Raw genomic sequence first — 18389 nt, 5'->3', positions numbered from 1 at the left:
ATAGGACGTCGAAACGTCGGAATAAAAACAAAATTTGCCAGAAGAGCTCTAGAAAGTTGATATTATGCCTGGCAGCAATAGCTTATATACCCTAAGCTTTTGGTGCAATAGACATTCTATGACAAAATTGTACATCCGGTTGATTCTTTTTGACCTAATGTGTTGAACATTGGGTTTTGTAAATGTTGTGGAATTTAAACTTCGAAATACGTCAATTTGGTAGATCGAAACAGTAAATCTGGTATTTTTTCTTTCGTTGTGTAGAATTTTGTCATAAGCTTGGTTCAAATATACACATCGGGCCTTAAGGCGAAGATCATAAAAATTCCTTAGCGGTTTTGTATTATGTACTATGACTGTTTTATGAGCGGAATTTCTCGTTCGAAAAGGCTTAAAAATTTCCATTCTCGCCGGTAATATGACGCGTTCTATTTTCTATTAGTGTGTCACGTTTAGAAAAGGTCAAAATCACTAATCTTATCGGGCACAGCTATTTACGTAACAAGCCACATGGGACGAAAACGTCAGGTATAATTCAGTTGCTTGTCTGTCACGTTGATCGTTATTACGTAAAAACCAGGTAACAAGGCCCCCATATGCTACACACCCGTTAACTGTCTCAAGGGTAAAACAATTTGCCACAAAACGACATTTGCTGTCTGTTTTCCTACGACCTATTCTGGTAACTGGCCGTTTTCGTTGGCGGAAATCGACAGAAGGTATTTAATAGAAAGGAATGCGTTTTAGTAGCAACCCGGCATTGTCACAAATTTTTAACGCCGTGTTTCAAATAAGGTCAGGTCATTTATCGAAGTTATGGGTAAACACTTGTTTGGTTCTAAAAATTCTCTTTGGGTTTGTACATTTGGGACTATTTTTGAAGTTATTACATTTGAAGTTATAACAAAACATCACGAGGCACTATTGGTTAAAACGACCGAAGTATCAACTAGCCTCTACAAAGGCAATATGGTTTTCTCAACTGTATAAAATTGTTTTATTTTGAAAACTTTAACCAGCTTCGTACGGTCGAACCTTTTAAATTTGACTCATTTCAATTTCCCGTCTAAGAGACAATGTTTGTCAAAACCCACAAACTCAATCTTCTCGGCACCTGCCGTAAATCGTTTATGACGTCACTGATTGTTGATTTCGAACAAATATTTTCACGCCAGGAGAAAATCTGAAACCGGAAGAAAACGCGCGCGTCGCCTCAAATATTACCGGAATTCAAGAATCGAACGTATTTGTTGCGTTTGTCGGTGATCGTGAATTTTACGACGCGACTTCGTATTTTTCACTGTTTGTCCATGTGCGATTATGACGTGAAAGAGGGCGCTTGTGACGTAACAGTGACTGTTGTCGCTAATCCACACAACAATTGTCATATGCGCGAAAACCGCAGGGAATTGTGACGCAATAAACGCTGGTAAATGGAACGCGCGAATCGATTGATTTACAACTCGATCTGTTATTCGACAACAAATGGCTTCTTTAACTGTTTTAAAATTCACTTACGCCGCCAAATTATGAATTCACTTCTTTAAAGCTTCAGTCGTTATAGTTAAAATTCAGGTGTATATTTTTAGGGATTGTACACATGGGTTTGTTTAATAAAAGATTTGCTGAATCTGTCAGCGACACCAACGTTTTTAAATTGTTTCTTCTATTCTTGCTTCTTCATTCTGTCGGAGAACAGTATTTTGTTGCTATTATTGTTGAGGATTATGACAAACCAGAACAAAAAAAATCAATATCAAGAAAACATTTATTTTCGAATCCCACCGCAGGCTAGATTTTTCATTTGTGTCTTGCCATATGGGAATGCTAGATTCGGTATAACGCCTTCAATTGGCCTGGTGTACTATGATTTTCTTGATTGTTTTACCCTACACAGAAAAACATGTTATTGAGGTTTTACAGGATTCCTCTTTATTTCTCCCCACAATCTAATTTGCCGCAATAAAAGGTCGTGCGTTACCCATGCCTGTGTTGAACCCGTCGTTTCCGCTCAAGTAACACGATACACTGGTCGTGAAACACTTATCTTGCTGCACAGGTTCAATGACCTTCAAGGACACCAAGTGGCATGAAGGTCATGTGCGGGCGTACGACTTTATCTGTTACAAATACGACATTACAACCTAAATTTCATTTTTTACACGAGTTTTCAATACACAAAGACCTCGATTTTGTTTTTGGATCCCTACGATATAATACCACTTTAAATGCAAGTAATTATTGTGCCATAAACTATTTGAAAAACTAAAAAAATCACGTTTTTTGTTGATAATCACAACGTAGCACGTATGTAAAAATCAAAAGTTTGTTTTTGTGCTACCCGACGGTATCAAGGGGTATTTTGGTCGTTGTACGTTGTACGCACTGTCTAACTTTATCTGTGGCAGGCAAAATCTCAACACTTTGATACAATCTCTCTTATAGCCGTTGGCATTACAACTAAATGAGGATAATTGTCTTGTTTGCTGCAGCCGGTTTTGCACACGGGGTACACAACCATGTGATTCACCACAATCACGTTAAAAAGTCGAATTTGGCTTGCAAGCATATGTTGTGGTTATACTTCTAAATTTGTTGTGGTCATATATGAAGCATCTATGGGTTAAAATCGTGACTTTGCGGCTGATTTTAGATTCAACAGTAAACCACATCACTACAGCTTGCAATTATAATCTAAATTTACCATTTTTGGACACAATACTTATCGTATTCTAAACACAATACTTATCGCTATAAGCGTAAACGCCAAAAAACGTGAAATCACCTTGCCTTTTTAATTCCAACAAAAATTGCACTGTCACGTCACAAACGGAATCATTTAAAAATCAACACACTGTTTGCCAGACGAATTCGAAACAAAACAACCTAAATTAAACAATTTATTCAATAGTTTGGCATTTTCCAATTTGACCAATCACTGACCACCGGTCAAACAAAGTCTGAATCCCCACACTTTATCGCCATAACAACACAGCTCGTGACCACAAACTATCACGTGCATCATGACGTCACTTGCAATTCTGTGGCCACATACAGTATGCATGCATATACACTACAAGCAATGCGAGAATCGGAAACGCGTGTGTTGGTATAGGTCACTTCGAGTGCCGAGCTTACACTACTGTAACCGCTCCCCCTTTACGAGTGTTGTGTTTGTAACTGTGCTTGTGTTGTGGTTGCTATGGCTATTGCTGGTGTTGTAGAGGTTGTATGCACAACAATGCGTTAAGTGTGCGATGATGATATGTTGCGCGAACACGGTGCTTGGCATTCCAGACATGATGAATTGCATCTGCAACGTAACCTGGTGTGGTCAGTGTTGATAAAACCGCAGAGAAAGAGTGAACGACCGTTATCCACTTTAAATTCTTTGCGCTGGGTAAATCGTTTTCTTTTACGCTGAACCGTGGTACTTAGCGTATAACCTAGTTACAATTCACCGTCTGTTATTGATTTAGACCCTAAGGTTTGGACAGTTATTGTGTTTGGCCGTATCTATTTGTTGTCTTTATTTAAAAACTGTAAGTGGTATCTAGGTCAAACAAATACGTGCGTTGTGCTGTTTTGAAACGATTTTTGTTTGGTTAACATTGATGAAGTATGCTGCTTTGTACACAACCGTAGAGAACACCACAATTAATTAAAACGTCGTTTGTGCTTTGTTAGCTATGTTCCCCTTGGTCAGCTTCTAGCATAAGTACATCTTTTTGTCACCACAGCATTGCAAACACCTGTTTTTTAAAGGCAGTTGTTTTGCATCCCAAGGGATTAAATGCTTTTATTTGTTGCAGCACACACAGACATGTTGTTGTGTGACAAATTTCCTTGTTTTATCAATTTATCACGGTCTTTGGGGACATTCAAAGCCCGGAAAACCTTTGCAATAATCCGAGGAAGTCGCCATTGTTTTTTTCCACCCGAAATTCCCTTGAGAGATTAAAGTCTTGACACTTGTTCGGAAAACGCGGCCTATAGACGACAGCCGATTTGTAGTGAACAAAAGATCACATCCAGACTGGAATGTCTCTGGAACGAGCGAGACATCAATCTCAGTGAAAGTTGTTTACATTAAAATGTCAGCCTGATGCGTCCCACTTGTTCTCTACTCTTAACTCTAATCCGTCTGCCGACTATTAGGGCTGGCCACAGTCTATCATGATGAGGGGGCAGACTTCAAACAAAATCTGCTCCCGAACATCAAAGGCCCCTCGCCTCCTAAAACGTCGACAGTTTGTCAACAATCTTGTTCTGTCGGTACGTAACCTTTGATGACGTCACTGCGTCAACAAAAATAGTCTCAAGCAGGTGCGCAGACTTTGCTGCGCGTCGCGCCCCGTGCACTTGACTTTCAAGGAGGGAAGTTGGTATTTGCAGCACTCGGTTTTGAAGTCTGCAACCGACCTTTCGGCGTTGAACAGACGGAAAATGTTTATTTGTAATCTCAAATCCCCAAGGTTCGCAACAAAAGATCAAATAAAAAGTTCAACGCGTTTGGTTTGTTGGTGACATTTAATCACTTCAAACATTATTGTTTTCACTCGTTTGATCCTTTTGGCAGATTTTGAAATTCGATTCCCAAGTTTTTTTAGCACACATAAATACGCATATCCAAGAAAAAATTGCGTACGCTATACTCATTGCCTATGATTAAACCTTGTTTTAAAAGGTCTGTTCTATTTGAACAAGGTTCATTTGGTGGAAAATCGTGTAAGGATTGCAAACCTATTTCAAAAAGGAATAATTTATCAATGAAGCGAAAAGGACAATGGCTGTTCTCAATTTTGGAAAACAACCAAAAAGCCTTCAGTAATACTGTAAAACATGCACGTTTTTTCACATTAGTTTCTTTGCAATATAAGCTAAAGCCAATGCGCGGTAATCTTCCCCGTTACCGCAAGACTTGCGATAAACCCATCTTTCAAACCGAGCCGAAGTGAAAAATAGAAAGGCTTAGAGAGTTTTGGTCAAAATATTTGCCATCAAACAGTGTTAAGTCGTCAGTCTATCGTCTTTTCGAGGGCTGGCGGTTTTTCTTCACACACATTGTCGTGTGTTTAGTCTCAAATACGCTAAGTGTAAATTACTGACGCGAAAAGAAATAATGCCACAAAATTTTTCTCTATCGTGGTTTGAAAGTTCAGATAGTTAAATGATTTTTAAACACGCTTTAGATTTGACCTTTTCTGAGAATTTTGTTGAAGCCAGTGACATTTAAGTTTGTATTTTAAATTTTAGTACCGAAGTTGTTTTCTTGCCATGTCTCGCTTGCTTTTTAAAGAATAAAAAGGTTAACAATTTTCTTTTTTCATTTAAACATTTTATTGTTAGAAATTCGACCAATTTTTGCGCTATTGTATTTGTATGTTATATTTTAAGTTGTGGCAAACATTAAAAACTTCAGCAAACAAATAGATGTCCTATAAAATACAAGCCAATTCAGAAAAAATAAATCACTATCTCAAATTTAGACGCAAAACGTGCTGTTGTGATTCCGCTTAAAGTCTTCCCTAAATATCTTCAGTGATTTCTAAATGATTTATGCCGAAAACAATTTGTGACGTAAATGTTCCAGTGCAGAAAATCGTGTCGTTGTCGGTGAAAACAATCGGCTGTAATCAGATTTCAGGCAAACATATAATTAGCAAACTGACAGCGGCCAAACACTCGTCAAAAGTGACTTTCTCCCTGAACGCATCACAGACGCTCAGCCAATCAGATCGCTTCCAGCCAAAACACCAACAGCCACCGGGTTAACTTGCCGGCTATAGGGCAGGTTTTTTGGACATTTGCTGGATTTTTGCGATTAACGAGGCAAAATCGAGCAATTACGTCTCGTCGGCGCAACGGGACATCGAGATTTGTGCATCGGAGCGTATCGATGTACGTCACAATGCTTTGTGACGCATCAATCGGCCCTGGCTCCTGCGGGTTTGTGCAAAAATAAAATAAACGATGACCTAAGTGGGTAGGTGGAATGAGATTTTGGTTAAATAACATATTTTAAGCCACCGATTTCAAGTTCACTTCAGTTAAACTTTCACATGCCTCCGTACGCATTACATTAGTCAGATTCAATTCAAAGTATTTACGTTTTAAGCATTTTACTTGTCCATATTTGGTCTTGTTGTTTTTTACGATTGTTTGTGAAGTGCCTCGAATCGACGGAAAAATACACAAAGGTGAAAAGAATTTTACCGAAAACAGTGAGAAAGCATGAATGTTGTTCGATTTTATGGTAAACATATTATATGTTACGGTCGTTAAAGCAAATTACAATCGCGATCATTAAATGTTCAATTTATGGCAGAAAAGGCGAACCCTTTTAATTGTGTAACTTCCAAGATTGATGAAATAAACGTACTTTACTACTTCATACATAACTTGTGTTTTCTTCTACATATGCACGTTAAAATATTGTTTAATGTTTGGTGTGAAGTCATAATGCATTGTTGCGTAGCACAAATGTCAAACGCTCAGTTTTCGGAAAAGACAATTTTCTCAAACCCACACGTGCTGAAGTAAAATTTTCCAAGTTGTTTTTGCTTCCAAACCATTCAATCTTCACGACCCACTTTCTCTTGTCACAAGAGTCAGCGATAAACCCTCAGCCCATTGATAACAAGTAATAGAACATCTCGCGACTCTTGGCACCATTTCTGTTGTCTTTCCGCACCTGCCTCAATCCATCCATCGCTATCTCTACTCGCTGTAGCGATTGTTGACACAGCGGGCATTTCAGCTCTTGCATGACGTAGTTTGATTGACAGCCACCGTTACCAGGAATATGTGGTTCAGCCAGTTTTACGATCAGATAAAACTAGAATCACTGAAACATTGGAATTTAGCACTTTACTGTAGTGAATAGCGAATCTACTAAAACGCCAAAATGGCATCAACTCCTGCAAGTGAACAACAATTCGTATTCCATATATTTGTTCGCGAGACCCAACCGCATAATTTCGCCGACACAGACACGGTGGATTTAGGGGGGTACCGTGCTCCCCCTGCCTGATCAATCTTCTCAACCGCGTTTTGCATAAACCGTGGCACAAAACAATGACAAACGACGATTGTTTACAGCAGAAATAGACAAACTTTGCGTTGAAATTCTGCAAAACCAAAAGGAAATTGAATTGAATCGTGTCGTTTTTGTTTGGTTCATTGCTTCGGTGAAAGTTTCGGCTTTTAGACTTTATTGGGTGTGAATTGATGTTGCAGACGTTGCATACTTCCAAAATATGGTTGCATTTCTGCAAATGCATTGGATTTTTGAAACCTTTTTTGTAATAAATAATTCATGAGTGTTACATCATTTCACTTTATTTTCAATGAGCAATTTCAATGTTTTGGCTAAAAATGTTTACCGCGTATAAATAGAAAGATATAAAGAATGGATAAACGAATCGCATAAAATAATTAGACTGCAATTTTTAACAAGTAGAAAGCAATCCACTAATTAATTTTTTTTCTCCAAATATGGTATTTTTCAAACAGTACATAATAAAAAAAACTTCAAGCGTCCATATTGGACAAGCAGTCATTTTACCACATCTCTTTGCCGCATAAACACATTTCGGAAAATGTCGTTTAGCAGAAACACGAAAGACCGTTTGGAGGTCGTTAGATTATCGGCAACAACTGGTTACGACCTTTCACCTAATCCCGCAACAAAGTCACAGACTCTATTCCGTCAAGGTCGCTCCATAAAACTGACCACACGTCTCTTTACTGCTGAGAACTTTGCCAAGTACGTGGACCCCACATCGAAGGTCGTTGTTAGTTGTGCCGCACTTCATTCAAACGCATTTGTAGCATAAGATTTTGTATTCAAACGCGCCTGAAAGCAGCATAAGGTTTTATACACTAGTGATTTCCTAATTGTATTAAAAGTAGCATTATATTTTGTTGACCTCCTAAAATAATTGAATCAACTTCAACACTACATAAAAGATATCCAACAGGATGTAGAAAAAATATTAACCAGTTGTAACTCAGATTGAAACTTGCTATGTCGGTAGTCGGTTTTTAAATCATACCGCGCATTAAAAAGTAATGTTAGATTTGAAACATGAAATATTTCGCCCAGTATTCCCCAAGCATTCGTGGAATTTCAGTTTCGTAACCAAAATTCGTCAGACTGGCCGAGTTACTTGCGACCTGAGCCTCGGCTGTCGTAAGAATTGTTGCCAACCGGCGTAACCATTTCCATCGCTCTTGAGATCTCGCAAATGTCATGTGTTTTTAATGCACTTTGTTTGAAATAACAAACTCTATACTACGCAAATCCTAGACTATTTGTGACGTACGGATTGTTTGTGATGCAACTACCATGTGATCTGTTACGTAACAGTGGAATATGACCACATAGAATATTGCATTGTGAACTGTTGTTTGGCGCAACAGATTGCTGTCGTGTCACGTTTTCAAACCCTGGACCGATCGTTGCAAACTCATTTTGTTTTCGTTCGGTGTTTTGTCCAACCCCTGCTATATTTAAGTGCCTGGGTGTATTATTAGTATGCGATGGTATATATTGAACATCTCAGATCTAAATTTGACTTTTTATTTTATTTTACATTTCGTGAGTTTGCAAAAAAACTTATATTTGTGGATTTTATGAATAGACTGTATTTCGGCCGGACAAAGAATTTTAAGAAAACAATGGCACTTTAACAACAGTATTACCAAAATAAAAATAATTAGGCAAATGTAAAAATATTTTAGTCATTTTAACCTAGTGTCAGTTTAATCTACACATCTAAAAATTGTTAACTACGCAACATTTTAAGTCCACGATCATTGCGAACAACCATCGTCCCACTTCTTTCTGTTATTTTTGAATCAAAGTCAAGGACAAAGACACGCTTCCATCGTCAACTATAATTAATTTCCCAGCCCCCTGGATTAATGCAACCATTAACCCTTATGGCGTCACAATCAACTTCTCGAGATCACATGACCTTGCGCGTGCGAGGTGACGTACAGGATATGGCGTATAGGTCGCAGCTCAAGGTCATAGTTAATGGGGGCGTGTTAATGGGCGTGTCTCGTTTGCATCGTGTTATGCATTGGACAGGTTTTGTGGACGTCCGCTGTTTAAGTTAACGACGCTTTTTGGCCGGGTGCGTCAGCTTTGCGTAACGACATTGTAAGTTTAATGCGTTGTTGTGCTGTTTTTGTGTGGAAGTGATGCCCGTAGTGCGTAAGAAGCTATTCCGTTCTGTTAAAATCCGGTTATCGTTGGATATGGGGGTAATACCGTGTTCCTTTTCCTGTTTACCGCAACCGTTGTTGGTGGATAAAAAGTTATGAACGAATGAGATATTTCAAATAAACCGCTGCGTTAAATGCCAAAACTAAACTTAAAAGTTATTTCTAATGACACTAACTACCAAAAAAAACGAAAACGAAATATTATTCAAATAGAATTTTAGAAAAATATAAACCAATGGTATTTGTACCGTTTTCTATGCAGTTTCTTGTTGTTGTTGTTTTTTCTGCCGTAGAAGTAACAACAAACACGCCAAAATGTTGTGTGTACATTCCTGGCTCAGTGTACAGTCGGAGGCCCATTACTCAAGTTTATCAGAACAAAAGAAGCACGCTTTACCCTACTTCAAATATCGCCTTGTATTACTCTGTAGCACGATCACATCCAAAAACACCGGGAAATGAACAACAATCTTCGATATTTGATGCCGCCCCCGTCAATTTGTCATTTCCAGTCATTCGATACCGTTTTCCTGCCCCACTCGCGTTCTGGGTTTCGTTTTCTTCATTCTTAAGCGACCGCGCGTGCTTCCTTGGCACTCGAGCTGTGGCGCCTGTGTAGCGGTGTTCTGCAAATGGTGCTAATGCATTTCGCCCCTTGCACGCCCGGTTCCTGCATCCTGTTTATGTCGTCACAATCGAACGACGTTTTTTGATTGTTTGTGAAGCGCGAGGTGCCGAATTTCGATGAAATTGTTGACGGCAGGTTCCTGTAATTAACAGGTCTTTTCGCGACAAACAGAGTTATCGGTGTTGAAACTAACTTGTATCTGAAATAGTTTGTTGGTTTTGCAAAGGTTTTATCATTAAACGGATACAACACTTTCTGTGTCCAATTGGCTTTTCCTGCTGAACTGGTGAAAATTGTGGATTGTGTAGTTTTTTGGCAACAATACGCAAAAGTTTCATCATGACCCTCCAAATGTGCACTTCATACGCTTCTACCCTTGCTTAGTTGCTTCTGGCTCTTTGATTGTTCGAATGAAATTTATTCGCCATGTTTTCTTTCAACAAGCGAACCCAACTCAATGTACTAGATGTTTTCGATCACTATACATGTTTACTACACCAGAACAAATAAAGCTTGTCTGTTTGGCATTATTAGTTTTTTCAGTATTGTCGTAGAAATGCCGACCGCACATTTTATCTGCTTTTATGGGGCTCATTGAAATTAATCAAAAGTTTTTGTTTGTTTTGAGCTTGTGGGTCGATAATATTTTTCAGTGGCTATGTTGACTCGCTAATACAGCAGTTGTGTACGGAGCCCTGTGCACACAATACTACATGACATCATACTAGCCCGACACACAATAACGTAGCCACCGCAAGCCTTTTGCGTCGCTAGAATACACTCCGTTTAAGTCTTTGATGTCATCTCTGTGTATTTGGTATGATAGATGAGACGGGGAGAAGTTACTGAAAGACTTAATGATTGACAGTTTAGGTTATATGCTAAGTTGGTCCAGAACGATAGCTGGACAAAACACAAGTTTCCAATTCCATATGGCATTCTCTTGTACGCTGAAGCGGGGTCAAACCAGTTTTGTAAAGTCGAGTGTTTGAATGAAGTTTGGAAAAAATGGCTGGGTTTTAGACATTAGCTGTGCAAAATACATGTTTCTAATTCTCTATGCTAGCACTTTTTTATACGCCTAAAGCCAGTTTTCAAACCTGTTTTGGTAAGCCGCGGGTTTAAACAAATGTAAAATACTTATTTGAAGAAAAGTCTTGTTTCAGAAAGCATGCTAATGTTATCATCCGTCTGCAGGCGTAAAATGGTTTAATCTAATCATCTATTTCTAAAAAGGCAAATTTAAAACCAATTTTCAGCCGGATTTGGATAATTTCAAGAAGATTTTTTCAAGGGCAACTTAAATCCCTATTCCCTTGACAATACGATATTAAACAAAAACGCACGTGGCCGTACTACTGACTCACGGCTACTGGTGAGCAAAGTTCTTTTCATAAGTTTTTGCGCGGATTCAATGTCCTCCCACGGGGTAAGGCGTCGCTTCCCAGTCCCCCGCTGTTGCAGAATTTATTCCGTCCACTGGTTTCCTCATGCGGGAGATTTTTTCCAGGTTTCCGTGTCTTCCCATTCGCTCTGCTCATCGTTTGGGAAAATTTGTTTCACATTAAGACGATGCAAACAAAGACAATAGCCGATGTCTACGGCTTTGCAGTCACCTGGTGTGACAGAAAGAATGGAAAAGTATTTGAGAGACGAGTTTTTAAAAAGTTTGGTTTTTAGGTGCCACAACGTAAAATTTTTGAAATAAAATTTTAAGTAAGCAAATACAACATTAAGTTTCAGATTCAAGCACTCTTTTTTGTTTCCACATTTAGTTCAGTTTTTTACCTAATTCCTGTCCGATAAATCGACTTCTATTCTGTGCAGTCTTTTCCCCAAAATTTGTGTTTGGTTTTGGTCTAGAAATCCCAAAACACAAAATTTACTAATCACTTGTTTCATTTTAAGTCGTTTTAATAATGCCCTATGTGATCAAACAAGGAGATTTCCGCTTTGCAGGGCCTGAGAAACTTATCAGAACGTCAACTCACACACACCACGCACAACAAATGTATTTTACCCCAACCAAGTCCCAATGTTATCCCCCAAAACATCCCAAACTTCCGTAAACGTCACACATCAGTTTGTACATCAAATCCCCACACACACCACCTGTTTATGGCGAAAACATAATGTCGTTTGCTTTGATTCGCTTGCTCGCGAGCATTGGGCAATGAAATCGCGGTGGAACAATGAAATCGGCGCGATCGAATTCCGGCGCGTTCTGCTTCTCTTGTTTGCCGAGTTGTCAGAGACAGGTGTGAGTCGTTAACTGCTGTCGCTGTTAAATGGGCTGTTGCGTGCGTTAGACGTTCGTTTTCATCCATGCATTTTATTTATATGTGATGTTACCTGTCAGGTATAAAGTACTATAGATGAAACTTTCACAACACTTTAATTAGTGTGTGTTTGTATATCCAAGTAGAGTAGTAACTATAACTGTATATTAAAGTCACAAATGATTGCAATGAGGCTACAACATAGGATAGAAACTAATCCAGATTTAACAATCCAAAGAAACGACCTAAATCTTCAAACGGTTTTGTTTAAATCAAAGCATATTGCAGTGAAAAACGTTGCATTTACAGAAAACTGGTGACAGTTGAAAAACATAATGAGGTTTTGTAAATCTTCGATATATGTATTTGAAATGAATTTTCTTTTCTTTAGTGTTTGTTTTCTGGGCTAAATGTGCTGGATTTTATTTCAGAATTTTTAGTGCAAGTAGTAACGTGTGGATAATAGAAATTAACGAACTAAAAGTGTAAGCTCGTTGAAATTTCCACATTGGTGAAGTTTCATTATCAGTTTTTCCTCGCAACTTGAAAATTAGCCCGAGGTCTGCATCTGCGATTGTTTATCGCTGTCATCCTTTCCAACGTCGCGCGCCGCGAAATGCCTTTTTCCTTTTTTTACCGCTGCCCTGGGAAAAAAGCGGCCGGCCCGAATCTTGTGTGACATTTTACTAGCTTGTATCGACAGTTCAGCGTGCCAGTTGTGCCTGAATGCCAACCGTTTCAGTTTTAAATTTTTGGGAATGTTTTCATTGCAGATAGCTACTAATACTTCATGTGGTTCAGGCGTGCAATTATTTATTATAGTTTATAAAGACAGTGTGGTCTTTATTTCGGCATTAGCTTTGTTTTTCATGATATATGTGTTTCAAAAAATGTCGAGTTACTTACAATCTATACAGCGTATTTAGTATGCAGTAGTTCTGCCATTGAACAGGCTTCCAAACAAACTGAAGAGTGTTCAGAGTTTTTGTACACTTAAAGTTATATAGTTGTGTAGGCGTTTAGTCCATATCTTTGGACATATGAATCGGCGTTTAAGGTTTATTTGCCAAGGGAAGTCACAAGACATAACGCGTTGATTTCACAATTCTAACAATATGAATTTGTTCAGTTGTTAGTGACTCACTCAGACAACTTAGCGACAACTTTATCTGCTATTCTGTATTGTTTCGTCTATCTGCTGAAGGAAAACAACGCTTTTGAATGCTCGTGGATTTAAACAGAAAACTTGGTGAGATGGATGTACGGAGTTCAGTGCCGTATAGTCAGGTTAACCGCAGAAGTTGCGAAGGAGCTATCCGAAAATCGGCCGTAGCTGTCGTTGAAAAGCAACTCAATCACAGAAGTATACACAGCGACCCTGGATTATGCTTTAAAACTCGGCCTGTAATCAGTGACCAAGTACTCAAGCAGCTTGCCGACGTTGTGCTGCGTCGTACCGAGCCCGGAAATTTGCTGCGTTCGCGCGCGGCGTTTGGACTCGATGATCGCCGGCAAGTTTCGAACCTAGCACCGGGGTATGGATGCTACAATGCCAAAGCACATGATGACTATTGCTATCAAGGAAGTGAAAATAGACGCAGCAGAGACAACCGACGTGTCTGTGTCCTCGATTCTAAGCTTCTAGAATACCGACAATGCACAAAATCGCGCGTTAAGAGTACTTCTTTATCTTCATCGGCAACAAGTATTTATTCCGAGGATGATACCTACAGATCTTCAGTGAGTCCTTCTCCCATCCCCTCCTGCTCTTCCGAGTGCCCCTCCGTGATCTCCGGATCCAGGAGAAGCTCCTTCAGTCTTCTTGAGGAAGAAGAAGATTGTGAAACTGTAGCTCAGAGCAACAATAACAACAATGGAGAGCATGGGATCGTAAAGATTGAGGGCAATGTTCTTTTGGTTAATCTCGATGATTTTGAGCAATCTCGACATCCACATGCATTGGTCACAGAGTCATTGTCCATCATACAAGAGGATTGTTCTCCTGTAAACGATAAACAAATGAAGGTAGGTTACACGGTCCAAATATAATGCGAACACATATGGGAAACGTTTTGTTGTAATTACTTGAGCGATTAGCCGGTTCGGAAAACCGTGGGTGGGTTCGGTAATGGTTTCGAAAATCAACAAAACTCAGTTTCTCGAAAGCCTAATCCAGTCGAAGATCGATATAAATTACGTCACGAATTCATTGGGTTTGTGTTGGCGTGGGCAGACCGGTGTACAAGTCGTGGGCTGGCAGGCGACGTGTTCGCACACAAGCACGTAATTGCCGGCAGCTAGTATCCGTGTAAGTGGTTGCAGTCGTGTGTCTCCTGTTTACAGCTCAGCTCTAGACGCAAGTCTGTTTGTAATCATGGTAAATGCAAGGTTTTGTAAACTAACTGTTAACAAATCTTGTGTGGTTGGTTTCATATCACTGTGTTAGAACTTTGTTGCTTACGAAATAGGACAACTTTGATAATATGTCGGCGTAAAACAATTGGCATTTATTGCTATGTGAATCAGACCAAAACACGGAAAGTGCTGCCGTGTATAACAATTACAAGTAAATCGTTGTTTACATGTAGCGAACGGTTTGTCTTGTGAGTACTTCAGATTGTTTAAAAATATCCAAAGTGTCCACGTTTACAAACTAAACAATAATAACTTGTTGTCAAATCCAAAAAAATCGGCGTTCTTGGATTTTTTTCGGTTCATGTTTTAGTTAATAGTAAAGCAGATCAAGTCCAAGAACGCTGTAACCGGCATCGGCGCGCTTTTCCAATTAATCAGAGCGCGTGTATGACCAAACACGGACAAGGAGAGATTTTCGATAGTCCGTCGCGTTCTTGTTACTGAACGAATGGAATTAATCGGGCTAATAACGCCGCGATTGAGTTTCGAGGCCATTGTTACGGACGCATTTTAATCTCGCCGTTTGTTGACAATGTCCGCAAAGCAATTACTTGATCTCTGATTGGTCAAGCACTTTGCTTTTGTGACTCTGTGCTTGTTTCTCTGCCTTGACCTCTGAAGGAGTCGTAAATGTTTGAAACAAAAATCCTCTTTTACGAGGCGAACGTTTACTACAGGATAGCTAAAAGACAATAAAAGAGGACAAGCGACCCAATTTCGACGCTGCACGAACTGCCATCCGCGTTTTTGTCGATGTTTTATGGCCACACACACAAGTTCCACATACTCAGTGTGCGTTGAGGTTTGCTAAACCAACCGGCATTAACATTTCCTTGCCCTTTTGCGTAAACGGGACCTTATTCCTGTAATCCCCAATCCATCTTACTCAAACCGCCACCCAACCTGCGTACAATGTCTGGCAAGTTACTTTTACCCATCAGAGAATTCTCCTTCGGTCCAGCTTACAGCTTTCGGAATCAAACTTGCTTTCCAGGGTCCCGCTGTGTTTCTAATTGCTACGAGCAAGCGCAGTCGCTCTGTTTGTTATGATTAGTGAAGTAAAACCACCGGCTTACTGCAACACAAATAGAGCCAACTTATTCTTGATCCAAGTATTTTGATTTGCTGCTCGCTATTGCAACAACAAACGTCGATTATTTTGATTTGGACAATTTTAGAAATATGAAAACTCCACTGACGTTTATCTGCGTCATGTTGCATTGTTACGTAACAATTGTTTTCGACTTTCCTTATTGTCCCAAACGCGATTTACAAACAGTCCCAATTTTTTAACATAGTTTACAAGCAACATAATAAATCATATTAGGGTTTTAGTACCGGAAAAATCGGAATTGTTCCGTGCAAGATTTATGTTCGGGAAAGAATAACAATGAAAATAGAACCTTAGTTTTGTTTACTTGGAAAACTCCCCTTTTGTCCTCTACGACCTCGGTTTGTTTGCAATATAAAGGGGCGTCGACGGCAAGAGGAACAATTTTATGACGGTTTATACTTGGAAAGGCGTCTTTCGATCTTGGTCGCGGTCGTCGATGCCAGCGCGCGCTCGTCCTACATTCACTCCCCTTGTAATTGCATTACCCGCGCCCCGAACTGAAGTATGCGGTGAATAATGCAGCGCTCGATTGTAATAACTTCTGTCTCGTCGTTCAAATCGCGTTCGTGTTCTAAATGAAGTTTGCAGAAGTATGTCGCTGTTACGTCAACACCCTTTATGACGTTGTGTTCGAATATTGTCTGTTTAATAAGTTTGTTTAAGTATTAATTACTGAAACTTGATGAAAGCAATCTACTCGTAAGTGATTGTAAAATGGAATTACATTACATGATGTGCGTTTTATATGAGGCGTTTTCGAGGTGGCTTTTAACGTTGTTTCTTCATGAACACTGGCAAAATGACAGACATTTTGGCTGTTTAGCAGGCGCTGACTTATGTACTTGGTCTTTTATAAACCTAAATCGGGTTTTTCTCTAAACCGGGAGCTATAAATTCTCCCCGAAAATTGCCGATCGATTTTTCCGTCATCGAACAAGTGCTTTCCAACATGCGATCTGCGTGTTTTAAGAAATGTGGGCCAACTGTTGTCAAACGGCCAACATTGTGACACTAGAAACCCTCACAGCTTGCTATCACTGACGATTCAAGGGCTTTTGTTGTCGCCGTAAATAAGTAAATCGGGCCATGGCGTTGATTTTCGTCCGTTTCGTGCCTTGTCGAGAAAAGCGCTATTCTCCATTGTTTAATGTTCTTCTTTTATTGTGTATTACGACGATCGGTTCTTGCTTTCGGTTACAACTGTTCCTCAACGAAATATCGAGTTACGAAAGTCTTGTTGTGAAATAATTTTGCGAGAGGTTGAATTACAAGTTTTAGTTCGTTTAGGGAGCTTTTATTCAAAACTGAACTGCTTAAATTTCACGTAGTCAAATATGACGTAAAATTTAAAAAAATATTGGTTTGTTTTCATTGTTTATTTCAAAACATTCATTGGAAATGTAAAAACTATGAACCGTAGTAACCTCTCGGTCTCGTCGTGAAATATGTGATGTGATTAATTGTTTTTTTTCTTCTGCGCAGGTGAAAGATGCGCAGACGGACGACGATGATGTTGAAGACGAGGAGGAAGAATGCGCGATCAGCGAGTACTGGAAGTTGGAGGAAGACGGGAGAAGATGGTCGAGACTCGATAGCAAAGGAGCTGAAGTGAATAGAAATCCGTCGAACGCTTCAAGCAAACTGCTGCCCCACCTCGACGAATCACAAGAGGTAAGTTATACTGTGTGTGTGTATTGAGCTTTTCTGCAAAGAAGTTGGAATAAATAAGCTGTTGCTGCCAAGCACACTGTAGTAACTCTTATTGATCTTCCAGTGGTAGTTTTCCACCAGGTTTAGGTATTGCTTAAAATACTATTCAGTTCATCAATCTTCGACTTATTGACATGTGTAACCCCGCACCCATTACGCAAATAAATATCGACATCGTATGAGGTTAGATCGTGATTTGCACATAAGCCTCATGTTTGTAATCCGCCAAACCAACCCTATACCGAAGCTATTCGCTCTCTATTTGCTAAAACGCGCGGCGACTGTTCGCGTTTCGATTAATTAAGGCGCCTGTTGCGTCACAAAGGCGATTGTGACGTCATGCGGTTTTGTTTAAAAAGACGCGCGCGCGGTTTTTAAGCTATTTGTTCTCGAACCGAGATTGTTTCACGGGCAGATGTTAAAACTGATATGTTGTCGCCGTTGTGACTTAACAATCCATTTTGACAGGACGCCGGTGACGTATTTGCCCCCGAAGAGCGACTCTCCAGCGCTGGTAGTGACGACCCTTCACCTCCCGATCAGCAGCGTCCAATCATCGACGGCGCTTTGAAACACAGCGGAATAAAAGTGGGAAAATCGAAAAGCAACAGCTTTCTGCGTCGGGTAGACCTCCGTAAATTTCGACCCGGTTCCTTTCGGCGACACCAGCGAACCGGTTCCGCTGACGTGGACCCTAGAACCGCCAGCAAGGCACGTCCGTTGGGCGATGTGAAGTCCAAGTCGATAAGGAAAGGTGGAAAGACAATCGTCATCAGCGAACCTGTGCTGAAAAGTGGTCATGAGAAGATTGACAACATGCGATGTCTTCCCATCGAACAATCAACCGCAAACGGGATTAGCAACCTCCAGAACCAGCATCGCGGAAGAAAGAACTCCTCTCAATCTCTCATCAGCTCCTCATCCTCTTCTGGAAGTGGAGCAGCCAGCACCGCATCTACTCCTGCTTCTCGTCTCCGCTCCTTCACAGAGGTTTGTTAAGGGTTTTCAA

The 18389-nt window shown here is 39.9% G+C and overlaps 1 protein-coding gene across 1 annotated transcript in view; it reads left to right on the top strand.

The window, feature by feature from the left end:
* Positions 1 to 18389, top strand: part of LOC145238750 (uncharacterized) — an 85934-nt gene that overhangs the window by 61679 nt on the left and 5866 nt on the right. Inside the window, exons 10-11 of the mRNA XM_080102011.1 lie at positions 17153 to 17341; positions 17849 to 18370. Coding sequence (XP_079958137.1) covers positions 17153 to 17341; positions 17849 to 18370 — 711 coding nt within the window. The remainder of the gene's footprint in view (positions 1 to 17152; positions 17342 to 17848; positions 18371 to 18389) is intronic.

Source organism: Phallusia mammillata, chromosome 7, assembly GCF_965637545.1.
Source record: "Phallusia mammillata chromosome 7, kaPhaMamm4.hap1.1, whole genome shotgun sequence".
In the NCBI taxonomy this organism is placed as follows: Eukaryota; Metazoa; Chordata; class Ascidiacea; order Phlebobranchia; family Ascidiidae; genus Phallusia; species Phallusia mammillata.
The sequence above is the reverse complement of the archived record's forward strand: the minus strand, read 5'-3'. Positions and strand labels throughout refer to the sequence as shown.